The 18800-nt window shown below is 39.0% G+C and overlaps 2 protein-coding genes across 2 annotated transcripts in view; both read left to right on the top strand.

The window, feature by feature from the left end:
- LOC307154448 (uncharacterized protein) overlaps positions 1 to 15041 on the top strand; it is a 79865-nt gene extending 64824 nt beyond the window's left edge. Inside the window, exons 21-34 of the mRNA XM_079864396.1 lie at positions 5508 to 5627; positions 5753 to 5934; positions 6044 to 6205; positions 6392 to 6463; positions 6634 to 6826; positions 8299 to 8418; positions 8544 to 8725; positions 8835 to 8996; positions 9072 to 9278; positions 9356 to 9588; positions 9672 to 9738; positions 9821 to 9912; positions 10831 to 10981; positions 13876 to 15041. Coding sequence (XP_079720522.1) covers positions 5508 to 5627; positions 5753 to 5934; positions 6044 to 6205; positions 6392 to 6463; positions 6634 to 6826; positions 8299 to 8418; positions 8544 to 8725; positions 8835 to 8996; positions 9072 to 9278; positions 9356 to 9588; positions 9672 to 9738; positions 9821 to 9912; positions 10831 to 10981; positions 13876 to 14037 — 2105 coding nt within the window. The 3' untranslated portion in view covers positions 14038 to 15041. The remainder of the gene's footprint in view (positions 1 to 5507; positions 5628 to 5752; positions 5935 to 6043; positions 6206 to 6391; positions 6464 to 6633; positions 6827 to 8298; positions 8419 to 8543; positions 8726 to 8834; positions 8997 to 9071; positions 9279 to 9355; positions 9589 to 9671; positions 9739 to 9820; positions 9913 to 10830; positions 10982 to 13875) is intronic.
- Positions 1 to 18800, top strand: part of LOC307154798 (B-cell receptor CD22-like) — a gene marked incomplete at both ends in the record, with an annotated part of 258223 nt that overhangs the window by 205136 nt on the left and 34287 nt on the right. The window lies entirely within an intron of this gene.

Raw genomic sequence — 18800 nt, 5'->3', positions numbered from 1 at the left:
GATAAGTATGATCTGAACCAGCTTAATGCCTGTCCCTGAACACCAGTGTAGTTTTGTAGTCGGTCTAAGAGTATTGTGTGATCTATAGTATCGAACGCAGCACTAAGATCAAGTAAAACTAGTATTGAGATACAGCCTTGGTCAGAAGCTAAAAATAAATCATTTGTGATTTTAACGAGCGCAGTTTCTGTGCTATGGTGCGGCCTGAATCCAGACTGAAACTTTTCATAGATATCATTTTCTTGCAAGAAAGAGCACAGTTGAGCGGACACAACTTTTTCTAGTATTTTAGACATAAATGGAAGATTTGAAATGGGTCTGTAATTTGCTAGGTTATTATGATCTAATTGTGGTTTCTTAATAAGAGGTTTTATAACTGCCAACTTGAATATTCTTGGAACATGACCTAAGGATAAAGACGAGTTAATAATATTGAGAAGAGGCTCTTCCACTACAGGTAACACTTGTTTCAGTAGTTTAGTTGGTATTGGATCTAATAAACACGTTGTTGGTTTAGATGCAATGATAAGTTTATTTAACTCTTCCTGTCCTATAGTTGCAAAGCGCTGTAATTGTTCTTGCGGGGTGATAATTGAGGCTGAATCATAAGACACCATTAAAGATTGTAAAATTACAATTGTGTTTCTGATGCTTTCTATTTTCTCAGTGAAGAAATTCATAAAATCATTACTACTAAACTGTAACGGAATATTTTGCTCCGGTAACGTCTGTTTATTTGTTAGTCTAGCGACGGTGTTAAATAAAAACCTTGGATTATTTTGGTTGTTTTCTATTAGTTTGCGGAGATGCTCAGCCCTGGCTGCTTTTAGGGCCTTTTTATAACGTGACATACTGTCTTTCCATGCGATTCTAAAGACCTCTAGATTAGTTTGTTTCCATTTACGCTCTAAATTACGAGTTTCTCTCTTTAGAACATGCGTAGCACTGTTGTACCATGGTGCTTTAGTTTTCTCTCTAACCTTTTTTAATCTAATTGGTGCAATGATGTCTAATGTACTAGAGAAAATGGTGCTCATAGTGCTAGTCATTTCCTCTTGTTCATCTGTTTGTTTGGGTTCACTGAGCAGCTGAGATAGATCAGGTAAGCTATTTGAGAAATGATCTATAGTTGTTGGAAGGATTGTTCTGCCTCGTCGATAACGCGGCGCAACATGACAAATTTCAGCGGTACGTAGTATGCAAGTGACCATGTAATGGTCAGTGACTTCATCACTTTGCGGTATAATATCTATATCGGTTGGATCGGCTCCATGTGATATAATTAAATCTAGCGTATGATTAAGACGATGAGTGGGACCAGTTACGTTTTGCTTGACCCCAAAGGAGTTTAATAAATCTGTAAACGCAGCCCCTAACGCATCATTTGGATTATCTACGTGTATGTTAAAATCTCCAACAATTAATGCTTTATCGACATTGACCAAAAGATCTGAGAGAAAGTCTGCAAACTCTTTTAGGAAATCAGCGTAAGGCCCTGGCGGTCTATATACAGTAGCCAAGGCTAGAGATAATATGGATTTCTTTCTTACATCTAAGAGAGTAACATTTAGCACAAGTACTTCAAACGAATTAAACCTGTGACCTGTTTTCTGAGTAACAGTAAGAATATCTTTATAGATTATAGCAACACCACCGCCACGACCAATCAGACGGGGCTCATGCTTGTAACAGTATCCAGGAGGAGTAGACTCATTAAGACCGAAATAATCATTTGGTTTAAGCCAGGTTTCAGTAAGGCAAAGTACATCGAAACTATTATCTGTGACCATTTCATTTACAATAACCGCCTTAGGTGTAAGCGATCTGATGTTTAAAAGACCTAGCTTTATAAATTGTTTTTGTTCACTAATATTGAGATTTTCTGGTTTAATCAGAATTAGATTTTTCTTAGATCCTGCAGTAGATTTATTATTTGATCTCACTAAACGAGGAATAGACACAGTTTCAATATGATGTTCTACATTGGTACTTATATCAATTAAGTTTGGACAGCAAAGAGTGTGATTTGGACTTTGACTTACTAGTCATATGGTGTGTAGCGTCTTGGAGATGTTGTCCGACAGAAGAGCCGCTCCGATTCTGCTGGGGTGAAGGCCATCAGCACGGAAGAGCCTAGGTCGCTCCCAGAAAAGATTCCAATTATTTACAAAGAGCAGTCTCTGTTCATTACACCATGACATTAACCATTCATTTAGAGCAAATAATCTACTGAACCTTTCGTGTCCTAGTCGGTAGGTGGGAAGCGGTCCAGACACGATGATCGTTGTTTCAGGCGATGTACTGCGTACCGTCTCGATCAGGCTCCTGTAGTCCTTCTTCAAAACCTCCGACTGCCGTAGCCTGATGTCGTTCGTTCCCGCGTGCAGCACGACAGCTCCGACGGGCTCGTCACCGTTCAGAATCCCGGGAACCTGTGCAGCGACATCGAGAACACGAGCACCAGGAAAGCAGTGAGTGCGAACCTTACCTTTACCTATGGTAGCACGGACATGCCGGACGATGGAACTGCCGATGATCACAGCGTCGCATTCCGTCTCGCGTAGAGGGGAGAAGCGGTTCCGGGTGGAGATCTCGAAGGCCGGGAGGGGCGGAGAGGTCCTAGCTCTGGTCCTGGCCCGCGTCTTCCGCTGTGGAATCACCCAGGGTCCATGTTGTTGTGTCGGTGCCGGAGTGAATGAAACCAGGGATGATCGCATCCTGGGCAGAGAAACACATGGAGTAGACGAGGTCGGAGTCAAAAGGTTACTAACCACTGACCTGTGAGCATCGGCGCGTGATGTTTCAAGCGCGAAACGTCGATCTCGTAGCTCGGCCTGTCTCTCTAGTAGGTCGCGGATCTGCTTCTCCACGGATTCCAGCTCTAACTGCACAGAATGCAGCTCGAAGGTGTCCTCACCTGCACTCAAAGGTAACGTTAGACACACATCCGTTATATTCGCCATTATAGCAGATGTGCTATAATGGCGAATTATAGCTTTCAGTGATACGGGTGTAAATAAGTCGATCGATAGGCGCGACCACGCGTGTAATGCTAGCGGGCTAAGGCTAGTAGCGGAAGTTCGAAAGGTTGGATATATGTAGCGATATCAGAGCAATCCGATTGTTTTTTAAGGAGAATAGTATTCCAGATATGTTCACACGCTATAAAAAATGAAAAAGTTTGTTTGTAAAAGAGTGTAAAGAAGAAAAACAAGGTTTCTGAAGTAATTCGACGGAGCTCCAAACACAACAACGCACTCAGTCGCGACGCCTGAATTATCTACGTGTATGTTAAAATCTCCAACAATTAATGCTTTATCGACATTGACCAATAGATCTGAGAGAAAATCTGCAAACTATTTTAGGAAAACAGCGTAAGGCACAGGCGGTCTATATATGGTAGCCAAGGCTAGAGATAATATGCATTTTTTTCTAACATCTAAGAGCGTAACATTTAGTACAAGTACTTCAAATGAAATAAACTTATAACCCGTTTTCTGAGTAACATTGAGAATATCTCTATAGATTGTTGCAACACTGCCGCCACGACCAATCAGATGGGGCTCATGCTTATAGGAGTATCCAGATGGAGTAGACTCATTTAGACCAAAATAATCATTTGGTTTAAGCCAGGTTTCAGTAAGGCAAAGTACATCGAAGCTATTATCTGTGACTATTTCATTTACAATAACTGCCTTAGGTGTGAGTGATCTAATGTTTAGAAGACCTAGCTTTAAAAATTGTTTTTGTTTACTAATAGCAACATTTTCTGTTTTAATAACAATTCGATTTTTTCTAGATCCTGCAGTAGAATTATTATTTGATCTCACTAAACGAGGAATAGACACAGTTTCTATGCAATGTTCTACACTAGTATGTATATCATTTAAATTGGTGCAGCAGAGACTATGATTTGGACTTTTGGTTACTAGTCATCTAATGGTATTTAACATTTTGGAGATGTTATCTGACAGAAGATCCACTCCGAATCTGCTTGGGTGTAAGCCATCGGCACGGAAAAGCCTAGGACGCTCCCAAAACAGATTCCAATTATTTACAAAGAGCAGTTTCTGCTCATTGCACCATGACATTAACCATTCATTTAGCGCGAATAGTCTACTAAACTTTTCATGTCCTAGTCGGTACGTGGGAAGCGGTCCTGACACAATGATCGTTATTTCAGGCGATGTGCTGCGTACCGTATCGATCAGATTCCTGAAGTCTTTCTTCAGAACCTCCGTCTGGCGCAGCCTGATGTCGTTCACTCCCGCGTGCAGGACCACAGTTCCGACGCGCTCGTCACCGTTCAGAATCTCAGGAACGCGAGCAGCGATTTCAGAAACACGAGCACCAGGAAAGCAGTGACTGTGCACCTTAGTTTTACCTAACATAGTGTGTACGTGCCGAACGATGGAATCGCCGATGATCACAGCATCGCGTTCTGTTTCACGAAGAGGGGAGAAGCGGTTTTGTGTGGATAACTCGAAAACCGGGAGGGTCGAAGAGAGTCTTGGTCTAGACCTGACTCGTGTCTTCCGCTGCGGAACCATCCAGGCTTCGTGGTGGCGTGTTGGAGCCGGAGTGAACGAGACCATGGCTGATCGCGGTCGGAGTCAGCGGGTTAGTAACGTTAATCACTGATTTGTGTGCATCGGCGCGTGATGTTTCAAGAGCTAACCGCCGGTCTATCAGCTTGGCTTGTCTCACTAAAAGGTCGTGGATCTGTTTCTCAACAGCTTCCAGCTCAGACTGCAATGCGTGCAGCTCAAATGTGTCCTCACCTGCACCAAGAGGTAGACTAATTACATCTGATATATTCGCCATGTTTGTTTGTAAGTGAGTGTGGAGAAGACACGTTCAGCCGTGATCCACGGACGTAACCTATAAGAGTATCCGGCGTTGGATCACTAATAGGCTTGAGACGCGTCTGCTCATGAGTCCTCGTTGTAACTATGAGGTTTGAGCAGTAGTGCTTCTCAGTGAGGAAAAGTAGAAAATGTTCGTTGTAAGTGAGTTTAAAGGGAAAAATCAAGAATTATAAATCAAATCGAAAGAGCTCCAAAGACAACAACGCGTTCAGACATGACGCATGCGCATTCTTTTCAGAATGGGAGGTGTGTCAAACCCGAGAAAGCGGAGTAAGTTTCAAGTCTAGCTTTTTTCTGATTGGAGAAAAATGACATGTTGCAACCATCCCCTGTTGCAACACTCCCCGGTCTCCCCTACCCTAAGATGAATCAACTAAAGATAAAAGAAGACATTACATCTTCCAAGATCTCTGCAGAAGAGAATTAAACAACTCCACAAACAGCATTACCAGCTTGACTTAATTTAACTCTGGGGATTTTGCTGTGTAGAAAGTTAACTGATTAGTTCAAACTAGTAATTAGATGAAAAAGTTATTTTATTTTAGTCTTTTTATTGTTTTGTTTTTTGCTAATTTGTGCAGATTGAATCAACTTTAATAAAAACAAAAACAAAACATAACTGCTTATTTTCTAAATCAGAGGTTGAAATCTTCATGGTTGGACCCAGTGTCACCTTAGATAAAATCCCTCGACTTGTCACAACAAATTCTTCTGTGGACATCGATCTCATTGGGATCGCCAAGAACAACAATGAAACAAGTATGTGAGATGTGTTTTAATACAACATTTTAAATAAAACATTTTTAGAAGATATATCACTAAACCACATTTAACTAAAGGTTTTAATGTGTTGAATACAAGTTTCTTCTGTTTCTGTCACACAGGATCAGCTGCTGTGGCTTTCATGAGTTATAACACAATGGAGAATCTACTGAAGCCAGACTTCTTCAACACATCAACTGACACGATTAAAACCATGATGTCCACTGTGATCTCAGTTACTCTTCCCAAAACCACCAACAGTAAACTCACCAAACCAGTCAACTTCACCCTCAAACACATCAGAGTGAGAGACTGAAATGTGTTTTTGTCCAACCTGAGAACTGATGAACATCTGAAAACATCTAATATTCAGTGTTATACTATTTTCGGCATGTTCTTTCTTCTTTTTGCAGGAGTTTGACCCCAAAGGTTCCCTGTCCTGTGTGTACTGGAGCATCAGTGAGTGGATTGTAGATGGTTGTTCTGTTTTAAAGACCAACAGCAGCTACACTGTGTGTTCCTGTGTTCATCTGTCCACATTCACTCTCATCATGCAAACCAGCCGCCCATCAGAGGTACGAGAACATTTATAGTGAGCATTGAAGAACAGCACAGATTTGGCACTCATGTACTCTGAATCATTTGTTAAAGAAATTTGTTAAAAAATAGTGTCTGTGTCTCATTTCAGAGGCACTCAGCATACCCGGTTAAAGTCATCACTCACATATTGTCAAATTCTGTCTTCTCAATTTTGATTTCAGAGTCAGGCTGAATCCCTTCAAAATCTTCTAGAGCAGATCGAGAACACTACAGCTCAAGAGCTTCCTTTGACTGTAAGTCTTCAAGAGAATTTATTTATTTTTTTTATATATATATATATATATATAAAATAATCAAATCAAATGTAATTGTCAGTTACATTATTGACATTGCAAGTCTGATTAATTGGCTTTCTTAATATTTACATTTACAGTAATTTTTTTTTTTCTGATCAATAAATTAGACTCCAGTGACCGATGTTTTGAATATGGTCCTCAACGCTTCAGGAGAGATTTCAGAGTCTTCATCATCAGTCAGCTCAGCTGAAATAGCCTCCTATGGAAACCGTGTGTTAAAAGCCAACGGGAAACTCATCTCTACATTGGTGAAGCCGACAGACACAAATGACAGTGTCAGTTTTACTCTTGATGCTGTTGGTGAGTGGAGAAACTGTTATTATTGATGATGAAACTGAGCTTATATATGATATAGTTTATATAGAAAACACCCGCTTTCAGCCACAGCCTTAGGGTCTTTTTACACGACACCGTTTTCAACTAAAAGCGTAAAACTTTTTATACGTTTGGCCGTTCGTTTCCACAACAACAAAGAGTCAGTTTGGGTGCCTGAAAATGCAAAGTTTTGAAAACTCAAAGGAAACACTTCTGAGTTTTAAGCGTATCGTTGTCGTGTAAACGTAGTGGAGACCAGGGACAGTTGTAACACTTTTTGCATTTATCTCAATTACTCAGAGACTATTTGGACTAGATCAACCAAATTTGTATATATTAAACTCCATACCATTTAAAGATGATTATATATGACATATCGTTCACAGTATTTATTTGAATGGAAGAAGCTAGATGTTGCAACTGACCCCAACCCAGGGGACAGCTGCAACACAACCATGAGACGGTTGCAACATGTTAAAAATACCTTAAATTTCACTAATTCATTTTAGCTTTTTGTCTCAATGAGCATATAGAATTCTGAAAATATGAACTGTTTTAGGTCTATAGTATTATTTATTTCTATAATAATATTATTGTAACCTATTATTTATTTATTTAGTGATATTTATCAAATAACAGTTATTGAGTTTTGTTTGTTTATGTGTAGAACATAGGCCTACATATATTCAGTTTGCAGGTGTTACAGATGCTATTCAATCTCTCCATATTTCAGTGCCAGACAGGAAGAATTGAACAATTTGCAATGCAACAAACTTTTATTAAACATGCAATTTATAACTTGTTGCAACTGTCCCCAAACCTATCAGCCATGACAGAACATCATATTCCTGCTAGACACACTGACTTTGACACATGCTAACTATGTCACTTAGAAGTCAACAAAACAATAATTCAAACTAAGTAAGTTTTGATTAATTCATACAAAATGTCAGGACAGTATGACAAAAAAAACATCTCATGAAAAAAATGTACTTTCATACCTCCAAAACAAGTTGTATTCAATAAATGCAGCAGAAGATGTTGAATATTTCTACTGTCTTCTTGTTGGGGGGAGGGTCTAACTGTGCATCTGCAGTATGAGTGTCATCACTCTAGCTTGTTTCTGATTGGAGAAAAATGACATGTTGCAACCATCCCCTGTTGCAACACTCCCCGGTCTCCTCTACCCTAAGATGAATCAACTAAAGATAAAAGAAGACATTAACATCTCTCAAGATCTCTGCAGAAGAGTATTAAACAACTCCACAAACAGCATTACCAGCTTCACTTAATTTAACTCTGGGGATTTTGCTGTGTACAAAGTTAACTGATTAGTTCAAACTAGTAATTAGATGAAAAAGTTATTTTATTTTAGTCTTTTTATTGTTTTGTTTTTTGCACATTTGTGCAGATTGAATCAACAAAAAACAAAACATAACTGCTTATTTCTAAATCAGAGGTTGAAATCTTCATGGTTGGACCCAGTGTCACCTTAGATAAAATCCCTCGACTTGTCACGACAAATTGTTCTGTGGACATCGATCTCATTGGGATCGCCAAAAACAACAATGAAACAGGTATGTGAGATGTGTTTTAATACAACATTTTAAATAAAACATTTTTAGAACATATATCACTAAACCACATTGAACTAAAGGTTTTAATGTGTTGAATACAAGTTTCTTCTGTTTCTGTCACACAGGATCAGCTGCTGTGGCTTTCATGAGTTATAACACAATGGAGAATTTACTGAAGCCAGACTTCTTCAACACATCAACTGACACGATTAAAACCATGATGTCCACTGTGATCTCAGCTACTCTTCTCAAAACCACCAACACTAAACTCACCAAACCAGTCAACTTCACCTTCAAACACATCAGAGTGAGAGACTGAAATGTGTTTTTGTCCAACCTGAGAACTGATGAACATCTGAAAACATCTAATATTCAGTGTTATACTATTTTCTGCATGTTCTTTCTTCTTTTTGCAGGAGTTTGACCCCGACGGTTCTCTGGCCTGTGTGTACTGGAGCATCAGCGAGTGGATTGTAGATGGTTGTTCTGTTTTAAAGACCAACAGAAGCTACACTGTGTGTTCCTGTGATCATCTGTCCACATTCGCTCTCATCATGCAAACCAGTCGCCCATCAGAGGTACGAGAACATTTATAGTGAGCATTGAAGAACAGCACAGATTTGGCACTCATGTACTCTGACATGTTTCCTCAGAGCGACTCAAAGCTGGACGTGTTGAATTTGGTGTGTGTGATCGTGGGGCTGGTGTTCTTCAGTTTGGCCCTGTTGACCTTTGCCCTTTGTCAGTGGAGTCCTGGAGTGAATAATGTGGCTCGAATCAACCTCTGCGTGAGTCTTCTGTTGGCTCACCTTCTGTTCCTGCTCACACAACAGTTCCTGAGCCTCATACGCCCTCATCAGGTGAGAATGATGAAGGAGCCCTACAGCTCAGCACAGTCTCACTGAGAATCATCATAACCGTCTCTCATGATCTCCAGGTGTTGTGTGCCGTGATATCAGGTGTGCTGCACTTCCTCTTTCTCTCCGGCTTTGTGTGGATGTTCATTGAAGCTGTGCTGCTCTTCATCTGTGTGAAGAACCTATCACAGATCAGCTCCAAAAGGAGGGGGGTGCTTAGAAGTGGATTCCTGTGTGTGATTGGATATACGGTTGCTCTGGTTGTGGTGGCTGTGTCTGCTGGGGTGAATCCTAAAGGCTACGGAAGTGAACAGTGAGTTTAGTTTGAGAGACTCAGAGATCAACACCTTCATCCTTCATGCTTGTTCATTTAATTATTTTTCTTCCTCTAAACAGGTGCTGGATTAAAATGGATAAAGGCTTTAACTGGAGTTTTCAGGGACCTGTTTGCGCCATACTAGCAGTAAGCACATTTCTCATCATGACTTTGTATTAAAAGGAAAAGTGATTAAAGATTAATTACTGTTGTTTCTCTTACTGTGCAGTTAAACATGATTCTCTTCATCTACATCATCATCAGTCTGACCTCCACCTTGAAAAATCTGAACGCTGAAGTTTCACATATGAAACGAACCAAGTAACAAACAATATGATTTGAACACTCCATGACATGTGTATATATATTGTTATATGCTGCATATTTCTAGACACCTTTAACCTTATTTTGATTATTCTCAGGTTAGGTAAAGTCAAATGTGTCCTAAATCATAAGCATCTGAATTTTCATACTCACAATCCACAGGTCAGAAGACTTCTTCGTGGTCTGTTCAGCTCACTTTTTTAGAAATCAAAGACTTTTGGCAGTCGAGAGTAGCAAAAGAGTTTCTTAGTTTCAATTAAATATGGTTTTATTATCTACAGGTTAATTAGTTTACATATAAAGTACTAATATATAAAAAAACAAGACAAAACAACATCAAGAGTAAATCGTTTACAAGCGTTGTAACACCGGAAAGGCCATTAAGAATCAGCGTCTGCCTTCATCTTCTCCTTTCAGCCTTTTATAGACCATCTGATTTCTTGAGGTCATCATCTTTGGAAATTCCCTCATAAATGATCAGTCTCTTACAGACAATTTATCCAATCCACCAATGAGGTGTCGTGAGTTCTGGGAATTCATTTTGGACCTGTCTTTATAAAGCCTTTCACCTCTTAGTCTTCCTTCTTCAGACTTTTCTTCTTTGTTGCATTCTGCACTTCGTCCGCAACACATCCGACGCTAATGCTTGCATTTATTGTCTTTCTTTAGCAAAGCTCTTTCTAATACATGGTATGTTTTTCTTTATAAACCACTTTCTCAAAAAAACATTTTACAATAACAATTGCAGAGTTTTTCTTCATAAACCACTTTCTTAATAAACAAGTTTCAAGTGTGGTTGATTACAATACAGAAGTGTTCTACAGACAAAAAGTCATACTTATAACAGGACAATTGCAGATTTTCCACAACAATATAATCAGTAAATATATGTTAACTCTCCATCTTTCTCTGCAGGAATATGACATTTAAAACACTGGCTCAGTTTGTGGTTCTTGGTTGCTCCTGGATTCTGGGTTTCTGGAAGGAGCTGGAGATCCCCTTCCTGATCTTGAACTCCCAGCAGGGAACCTTCATGTTCCTGGTCTATTGTGTCCTCAATGATCAGGTCAGACATCAGTATAGACAGTCTACCAGAAAATCATCTCTCACCTACTTTATATTAAAGGGTTAGTTCACCCAAAAATGAAAATTAGCCCATGATTTACTCACCCTCAAGTCATCCTAGGTGTATATGACATTCTTCTTTCAGACGAATACAATCAGAGATATATTTAAAAATGTCCTGGCTCTTCCAAGCTTTATAATGGCAGTGAATGGCCGTTTCTGTTGATAATCCATCCATGATAAAAGTGCTCAAACGGCTCTGGGGGGTTAACTGTCTGTACACACTTCAGCTGCAAAGAAGCTCTGGCCGCCCTGTCAAGGACGCTTGTCAAAAAGTACGGGGAAGCTTGATGACGCTTTGGCCGCTCTGACGTAGCAGCAATCTATGTTCGATCATGGGAGAAGAGAAGTGTCACACCATGAAATGTAAAAAGAAAAAACAAGCAATACATTGACGCGCTCGTGTTGTTTGAAGACGGTGAAGGTGAGTGCGCGCGTGCTGCCGGGGCTCTCTCTCTCTCTGCTCGTTCTTATATATGACCTGTCAAACGCGCCCTGTTAAACTGACAGGACTTAAAAACACAGGCAAATGATAAACTTTCACTCTATGATGGTTAAACTGTGCAATTAATTCGCGAATCACATGCGTCAAGGGCCGGGGAGCAGCTGGCCCGTACGGTTAATGAATCACGGATCAACTATGATAACCTACCTATTCTTGACATCGCACATCCTGCGTTGTGACTATCGTGGATTCGTACATTGCAATATCGATGCTTAAACGATACATAGTGCAGCCCTTAGTTTTACAATTGAAATCTAAAGTTTTTACAAACAATAACTTGGTTTCGGATATATTTATAGTCCGCTCAGCTCGTAGAACCGTTCAGTTTTGTTTTGATACAATAAATTGTAAACGGATACTTTGACTGCCTGTTGCTATGGTTACTCACAGCTGATGTAGCCAGCGCATTTATTTATTAATTTCATACGGTAAACAGTCAGTTTCACCAGAACTCCTTTACTAGGTGTCCTCTATCACTTTTTAATGGACACCCTGCAGCCAATCAGAATCGAGTATTCACCCAGACCATGGTATAAAAGAAACTAATGCATTTTGTGATGTAGATTACCTAGATATTATACTTTTTTAAAATGAGACTCTATAAATCGAGGGTATGGGAGGCCTACAAAACCTCTCAGCCCCGGGGCCTAACATTAGGTTAAGGCGGCTCTGGCAAAGGACGTCTATATTCTGATTGGTTGCTGGCGTTTTGCCGCTGCTTGCCGCTGAACCGTGTCATAGCTCATTACCATAAAGTTGAGCTACTTTCAACTTTCTGATTGACGCTCTGGTCGCTCAAAACGTGACGCCGATGGATTTGACGCTCCTTGCAGCTGAGAGAAGCCAGCTTCCATTGAAAATGAATGACTTCCGGTAACTTTGGAAGCTCAAGTTGGCGGCGGTGTGTACGTACAGTAATAAAGGCCTTCTGAAGTGAAGCGATGTGTTTGTGTGAGAAAAATATATATTGACTAAAACAACTAGCTTCCAGTAGACAGCCGTACACAAGTCTACTTGCACCAAAAGAGTAACCAGTGACGCATGTATGACGTAGATGTAGGAGTGGTGTAGGCTTTGACACCTCTCATGGTTCAAACAAACAGGGCTGGGCAACAAACTAAAGCTCCTCTCACATTTTCTCTCAAAAAAATGTGTCTTTTTTAACTAATTTGTGACTGGTGTTTTGTTTTGCTCTATCTCCGTGTTCGTCATTACGTTGTGCGTCAGGTCAAGGGTCACTCTTTCACCGAAACGGCCATTCACTGCCATTATAAAGCTTGGAAGAGCCAGGACATTTTTTTATATAACTCTGATTGTATTAATCTGAAAGAAGAATGTCATATACACCTAGGATGACGTAAGGGCAAGTAAATCATGGGCTAATTTTCATTTTGGGGTGAACTAACCCTTTAACCCTTTAGAACCGGCTGTGTCGTCGCCGACACATACCAGCAAACTGTATTCATTTGACCGTAACTCTTCAACCGTTTGCACTATCAAAACCATTCAAATTGCCCCTGTCAGTAGACAACATACGCTTTTCGGCAATATACGGCTTATTACGTAATTTCATGCTTTCCGTCTGCAAATGAAGGATTTGAACAGAGAGACACGAAGCGCGGCAGGTTAGAGTGTTTTGGATTGCATAAAATAATAAAAGAAACAAACAAATACATGGCGAAAGAAGTGTTAGACAGCAGAAGAGGGGATTGGGATGATTTTTAATGAAACTCGGGAAGCGGAAGCGGATGGCCGTTACTCTTTCACGTATCTAAGCATGTGGTGTGTACATGTGTATGTGTGCGTGCCTATGAATGCGTGCATGTGTATGTGTGCGTGTATGAAAAAAAGTGTCTTAAATGAAAACTGTGCCACCCAATGTCACAAAAAAAAAAGACTTGTATATATGTATTATAGTTTATTTTTCAACTTTAAAGTGTTAGTTTCTTTCGTTCATGATTTTTTCTGTTTTTTTTTCTAAATAAAAATCAGTAAATTTATTCTTTTTTTTTTTTTGTCTATTTAAATTCTATTTACAAACTCACCACACACAATTAATGGTCAATAACTGTAATTTGTTGAAAGCTAATCTTTTCTGAAAAAGATGACACCTTGCACAATAAGATAGCACATTGTTTCAGAATTGTACAGTCAAAATAAATCAAAATATGTGAAAAACTCCTATTTTAGCTTCAGGTTCTAAAGGGTTAAGTTAATTTTTCATTTCTCACCTTCTAAAATGAAATTCTTGAAAAATAACCTGGACATGTTCTGTGTTTTTGTTTTTTTAACCAGAGTTTAAAACTATTTCTCTTCTCATTATTGTCCAGGTCAGGCAGCAGTACAGGAAGTTCTTCAGAAGTCTTTGCTGTGGACTCAAATTAACACCATCAAGAAACACTGATGACACAAGCATCCATATTCAGCAAAGGAAGTGTCATTCTTATGAAAGTGACATGACCGTCTCACAAATTTCAAATTTCACTAGTTAACATGCTATATATTTACAGCGGTCAATACACTTATGTGAATCTATACATTTCTTTAAGTGCAACATTTCTTTGGTAGAGGAACTACCATGATTTTTAGTGGCTTGTATACTGGGCTACACTTTTAATACGCTAACAAAAATAATAAGATAAAGCAATTGTTTTTCAGTTTAAAGTGTTTTATTAAAGCAGTGTGATTTCTGTAACATTTCAAATTTTATTTTCTTTTAAACAATCTATTCAAACTCAAAACATATTCATAACTCATAATCTCACAATCCAAAAAGATCCCACAGAAGTATCCCACAGAATTTGTGAATAAACAAATTTAATTTCACAATTAAAAACAATAACATAAATTGCCTGTAATAAAACAGAAAAAGGTTCCATATGATTTTGCATAAGAAATGAACCACAATATCAGTAGTTTGAATCATTTATTTTAAATAAATCTAGTATTTGTTACAAATTTGTCCTCTATCTGACTTTGAGCTTTTGAGTTTGTAGCGTATACGACTCTGGGTAAATGTGAATTAGCTCAAGAATATGGGGAATTCTGGGAATATTAATATTTATGACTCATGGTCATAATTCATAAGTCGCATGTACATTTAATTTATCAATTATCGAGATTACCTTGTTCTGTAACTGGTCTGACCAACATTTAATTCGTCCAGCGAATAAATGTAAGATCATTACAGTTAAGAAGGGGTATTCACAAACTCCACGGAAGTTTGTGTTCTGGCCACGAACATCAAACTTTCTGAGTTTATTAATTAAAACTACTGAATGTAGTCTGCAATATCGAGCTTGTAGCTAGATCTTTTGTTTCATTGACTTTATAAAAGCGGGCTTTCAAATACAGAGACAGTGAAAAGTATTCCATGGATTTTAATAAATGTAAAACTAGAGATTATATGAGCTACAAATTTAAACGTACGTAAAATTGCAAACAATAAACAAACAAACATATAACCAAACAATAACATAAGTGATCAGAAAGAAATTAAATGAAAGAAAGAAAAAGAAGAGAAGAGGAAGAAGGGTAACTTAATTCACAGACCTAAGAGATAGACACCAGGAAATCAGCTTTTAGGTTGAGAGATAGTACTTGCGAGCTGTTGTACTCTTTCAGTGCGATGCTGGAAAAGGGGACGCGCGCGTGCACGTGTCCGGCTGGTTCGCGTCTAGCTTCGTCTTCTGGGTCGTTTCGCAAGACGATGTAAAGGCTTACTTGAATTTAAGTTACCGAGAAAGTTAGATCATTTCCCTTTTTGAGGGGAAAGGCACGGATGAGCTTAGTTGCAAAGGCAAGGCAGCTACTCGAACATGTGTTGGTCCGAGGAGAAGGCCCAAAGCCTTTCCAGAGGTTCCTGGAGAAGCGTTGCCGGGGAGGAGAGGAGGAGGTCAGAGCGATCGAAGAGAGAAGAGAGAGAGGAAACAGGGTCTCTTGCTTTTTAAAGACATCTGTTTACGCCCTGTTTTCGGTGACAACAGCCAATCAGATCTTCTGATCTGTAGCGGGAAGAAGTCTTCTTTGTGTGAAGAACACACGCCTACTTTGACCATATGTCTTATGAGAGAAAGGATTCATATTTCCTCTTAAGATTGTACACACAGAACGATACATCTTACTGTAATCTCTTATGTGTGACTGGTCGAATTAAAACAGGACGGTCAGACAGATACCAATTATGACAGGTAAAGATAAATGAAACATAACGTTACAGTTATATGCATAATTACACACAAATAAAGCTTGATTAAACACACAATAAAATTGTCAGTGTTTCCGTTATGGCAAACGACGACACTTTGAGAAACATAGGAATACATATCAACATTTAGTGGCTTGTTATGTGGGGGAATATCTGTTTCAAAGTCCAGAGTGTGTGTGTGTGTGTGTGTTTGGATGTGTGTGTGCGCGTGTGCTCTGGAATGTCTTTGAGGCTTGTCACGCGGCTATAAAATCACTAGGGGTCCACGCTGAGCTGGGGGGTTTTCTCAAAACAGGGTCCTCTTTGTGACTCAAAATGTCCCTCTGGGGAAATTATTAACCAGCAAGGACAAAGACGATGTGTTTTGACATCACATGATTCCTTAATTTGAAAAGCAGATGCCATTGTCGCTACAAGTTTCTCACCATATAACTTCTGCATCAAGTGTTGTTTCACATACTTAGAAGAGAGAGGATCCAAGCATCACTTTGAGCCACCACTATATTGGAAATGACTTTTAGTGGCATCAGCAGAACCGTATTAGACCGTATTAGCAGAAAAAGTACAGGCTGCTTTCACAGAAAGACTTCCCTGAGGTGTCCAAAGGATCAGGCTGCTGATAAGAAACTATATTATTGTAGTCCCGCAACATCACATCATGCTCTACTGTCCATCTTTGGAATAAGTAAACTTAGATGTGTTAGATGTGTGTAGTTGACAACAAAACGCTGGCCAAGAGTTCGCAGCTGGAGACTTTCTGTTGGACTTGACCCAAGGAAACTAAAATGGGGGGAAACTAAAAATTTAGGAAGCTAAAAATGTACATGACAAACACATAAACCAGTCTAGTCCAGCAATGTTTTTGGTTCAGATAGTCTCTCATTGGCAGTACATTACAGAATAACAGTTCGACAATTTCAGCAGCCCCTCATATTCATCCTTTAACCCTCTGGGGACCAAAAACGCGCCCGCGCGTTTTGCTCGTTTTTTTTTTTTAGCAATGAAAATAAACACTAAATGCTCTGTTAATTTTGATCTTTCATTTTCGTGTAATACATCAATCGATCCTGTTCAGTTTCTATTTTTTTTCTGTATACACAGCAAAATCCCCAGAGTTAAATTAACTCTGTTCAGAGAACATTTGGTCCCTCTCTACAGAGAGTTAAAATAACTCTGAATCAGAGTTAAAGTTAATGAGATACTTAAGTGATTAATTAAGTGATGATTGGGCATTAATGATGAACACCTGCTGTTAACAAGTTCTCAGCAGAGGAGGATTCAACAACTCCATAAACGGCATTACCAGCTTCACTTATTACTAACCAGGGGTGCGTTTCCCGAAAGCATCGTTGGCCAACTATGGTCGCAAGTTCATCGCAATGTCAATTGAACTCTATTGGTAACGACGGAACTTGCGACCATCGTTGGCCAACGATGCTTTCGGGAAACGCACCCCAGACTGACTTTATTTCTGTCAGATGTCTACAGAAGGTCTTATTAAGAATTAACAGAGGTTTAGATGTTGACGATTTATTGAAAATGTATGATCACCGTTATAGTGATGAGTGTTTCCTTCAGTTGGGCAGTTTGACTCTTCTTGCAAGTTTGTGGTTTTTGTAACAGCTTTTACCAAAACACGTAATTTGTTACAAAGAAAGGCAAAAAAAGATGATCAGGTGATGTAGTTTTTAACAACAGATAGTAAAAACAAATGCACTTATATCACCACTGTCCAAAAGTGGTCATTTGATGTTAATAGATTATATTCACTAACAATACTCTCTTGCCACAGATTGGACATTTTTAATTTTTAAAATACATAATGGGGGAATTTTTTTTTTTTAAAACAAAGACATCAATAATCAGCTTATGAATCTCAACAATGGTGACATGCTTCATGCTGCAATGCATGCTGGGAGCCACAATAGTATAAAACTCATGGCTCCCAGGATGCATTGCGGCATGAAACATGTCACCATTGTTGAGATTCATATGCTGATTCTTGATGTCTGTGTCTTAGAAATTTTTTTTCCCCTATTATGTATTTAAAAAATTCAAAATGTCCAATCTGTGGCAAGAGAGTATTGTTAGTGGATATAATCTATTAACATCAAATGACCACTTTTGGACAGTGATGATATAAGCTCATCATTCTACTTTTTGTTGTTGAAAACTAGATCACCTGAACATCTTTGCATCTGGCATTCTTTGCAACAAATTACGTGTTTTGGTACAAGCTGTTACAAAAACCATAAACACTCAAAAAAATAAGCTAGAGTCAAACTGCCCAACTGAAGGAAACACTCATCACTATAACGGTGATCATACATTTTCAATAAATCGTCAACATCTAAACCTCTGTTAATTCTTAATAAGACCTTCTGTAGACGTCTGACAGAAATACAGTCAGTCTGGGGTGCGTTTCCCGAAAGCATCGTTGGCCAACTATGGTTGCAAGTTCCGTTGTTACCAATAGAGTTCAATGGACATTGCGATGAACTTGCGACCATAGTTGGCCAACGATGCTTTCGGGAAACGCACCCCTGGTTAGTAATAAGTGAAGCTGGTAATGCCGTTTATGGAGTTGTTTAATCCTCCTCTGCTGAGAACTTGTTAACAGCAGGTGTTCATCATTAATGCCCAATCATCACTTAATTAATCACTTAAGTATCTCATTAACTTTTACTCTGTTTCAGAGTTATTTTAACTCTCTGTAGAGAGGGATCAAATGTTCTCTGAACAGAGTTAATTTTACTCTGGGGATTTTGCTGTGTACTCACAATAAAAATAAAGTGTTTTGCTTTTTGACAAATAAAGAAAAATTAACATGATGCGATTTCTGCCTTCTCACTGTCAGTAAACTCCCATTTGAAACACGTTCGAAAATGATCTATAACTCCGCGAAAATTCAGTCAAACAGGCAAACAGACCCACGGGCATAAAGCTTGAGATCGCATCTGTTAAATGAAGTAACTTATATAAAAAAACAAATATTCTCATCTTCTGTAATCTGTATAAAAAGAGAGCGACTCCAGTCGACCTCATTAC

Source organism: Squalius cephalus (assembly GCF_949319135.1).
Source record: "Squalius cephalus genome assembly, chromosome: 2".
In the NCBI taxonomy this organism is placed as follows: Eukaryota; Metazoa; Chordata; class Actinopteri; order Cypriniformes; family Leuciscidae; genus Squalius; species Squalius cephalus.
This window is presented reverse-complemented; position numbering and strand designations above follow the sequence as displayed.